The following is a 1493-nucleotide window of genomic DNA, read 5'->3' as shown; positions in this document are numbered from 1 at the left end:
TGTATATATATATATATATATATATATATATATATATATATATATAAAACATGTTTTCTAAACGGCTTAGTTTCTGAAATAAAAAAATTTAAACGTGTAGTAATAATCTGTTTATTTGAAAGAAATACAGCTTAAACTAGTCAAAAACTAGTAAAAAATAGAAAAACAAAAACAGGCTTCAGTTCTTCTGATGAAATAAAACAATTAAATGAATTGTTGAAAATGTCCACCTTGCGCCACGATACATCCCAAGCCTTCTTCTCAAAAATTGATGTACATGCTCAAAGATACCAGGTGTGTTACGTATTGTCTCGCATGGAGCAACTATTCGATTCCTCAAATCATTCTCATTATCAATTGGTGTGATATAAACCAATGATTTCTGATATCCCCAAAGAAAATAATCCAAAGGATTTAAGTCTGATGATCTAGAAAATTTTAGTTTTGACTTTGTCACTTTGTTTATGATTGTGTGAATGGTAACTCACGTGAAGCAAGGCGTATTTATGCAGGAAGATATCTCCCAATGCAATTTCATCAATCAATTCATCAAACATTTGCAAACATTCATCTGTATTTCAAAAACTAAGCCGTTTAAGATACACGTTTATATAGACTTTTTTACTTGAAATAAACCAAAGAATCGCTCTATTGAGTATGACAACATACTTAACTAACACACCCTGTATATATATATATATACACACACTATGTAGATTATTTTTAATCTCAATTTAACTTTTCATTTTTTTCTTGTAAAAATGAGCAAAAGATGAAGAATAAGTTCACAAGATTGAAGTTATTTACAGTAAAAAAGGATGTTATTCAGTCAAATGGACATTATTTAGATCTTGATGTCTAATATTTCTTTTTTATAAATTTTACAATTTCTAGTTTAAACTGCATCTCAATTATTTGTTTGTCTTGTAACAGTGCAAAACTAAAGCTGGAATTTGCATACGATTATTTTTACTTCACATCAGTTAAAAATATAGTTCTCTATTTTTTATCAATTTGTATAATACTTGTACACAACGTGTATTCTCTTTCGACAGTCTTATAATTATAAATGTCATTGATATTTAAAAAGAGAAATTATGACGATATATTCATAACCTCAATGAAGAGGTTATAAACGCATCTCGTTACACATGTAAATAATTAAATAAGCAAATAAGCATTCGTGATGATATAATTTTAGATTACGTAATTACATGACAGCCAATATTTTACTCGTCGATATCCAAGGAAACTTTTTGTTAAAAAGACAGTTAAAAAGATCGCGACGAAAAAAGTTTGGAGCAGCTCAATAAATATCGAGTATATTGCTCGAGATCTTTTTGCGTACCTGGTATATTAGTGTTACTGTATTTTCCATTGTCGCCGTCAGCCTTTCCCGAATTAGTGCGAAAGTCTATCATTTTAGTATAACACGAGATTCGAATGAAGAACGTACGAAACGACACAACGCATTGAACGAGGCTGAATATGCT

The 1493-nt window shown here is 29.3% G+C and overlaps 1 protein-coding gene across 2 annotated transcripts in view; it reads right to left on the bottom strand.

Annotated features, from left to right (window-relative positions):
* LOC108756724 (mitochondrial import inner membrane translocase subunit Tim23) overlaps positions 1 to 1493 on the bottom strand; it is a 4240-nt gene that overhangs the window by 2569 nt on the left and 178 nt on the right. For both annotated transcript variants that reach the window (XM_018500741.1, XM_018500740.1), the window contains exon 2: positions 1349 to 1425. In XM_018500741.1, coding sequence (XP_018356243.1) covers positions 1349 to 1421 — 73 coding nt within the window. In that variant the 5' untranslated portion in view covers positions 1422 to 1425. The remainder of the gene's footprint in view (positions 1 to 1348; positions 1426 to 1493) is intronic.

Source organism: Trachymyrmex septentrionalis, unplaced genomic scaffold, assembly GCF_001594115.1.
Source record: "Trachymyrmex septentrionalis isolate Tsep2-gDNA-1 unplaced genomic scaffold, Tsep1.0 scaffold13, whole genome shotgun sequence".
In the NCBI taxonomy this organism is placed as follows: domain Eukaryota; kingdom Metazoa; phylum Arthropoda; class Insecta; order Hymenoptera; family Formicidae; genus Trachymyrmex; species Trachymyrmex septentrionalis.
The sequence above is the reverse complement of the archived record's forward strand: the minus strand, read 5'-3'. Positions and strand labels throughout refer to the sequence as shown.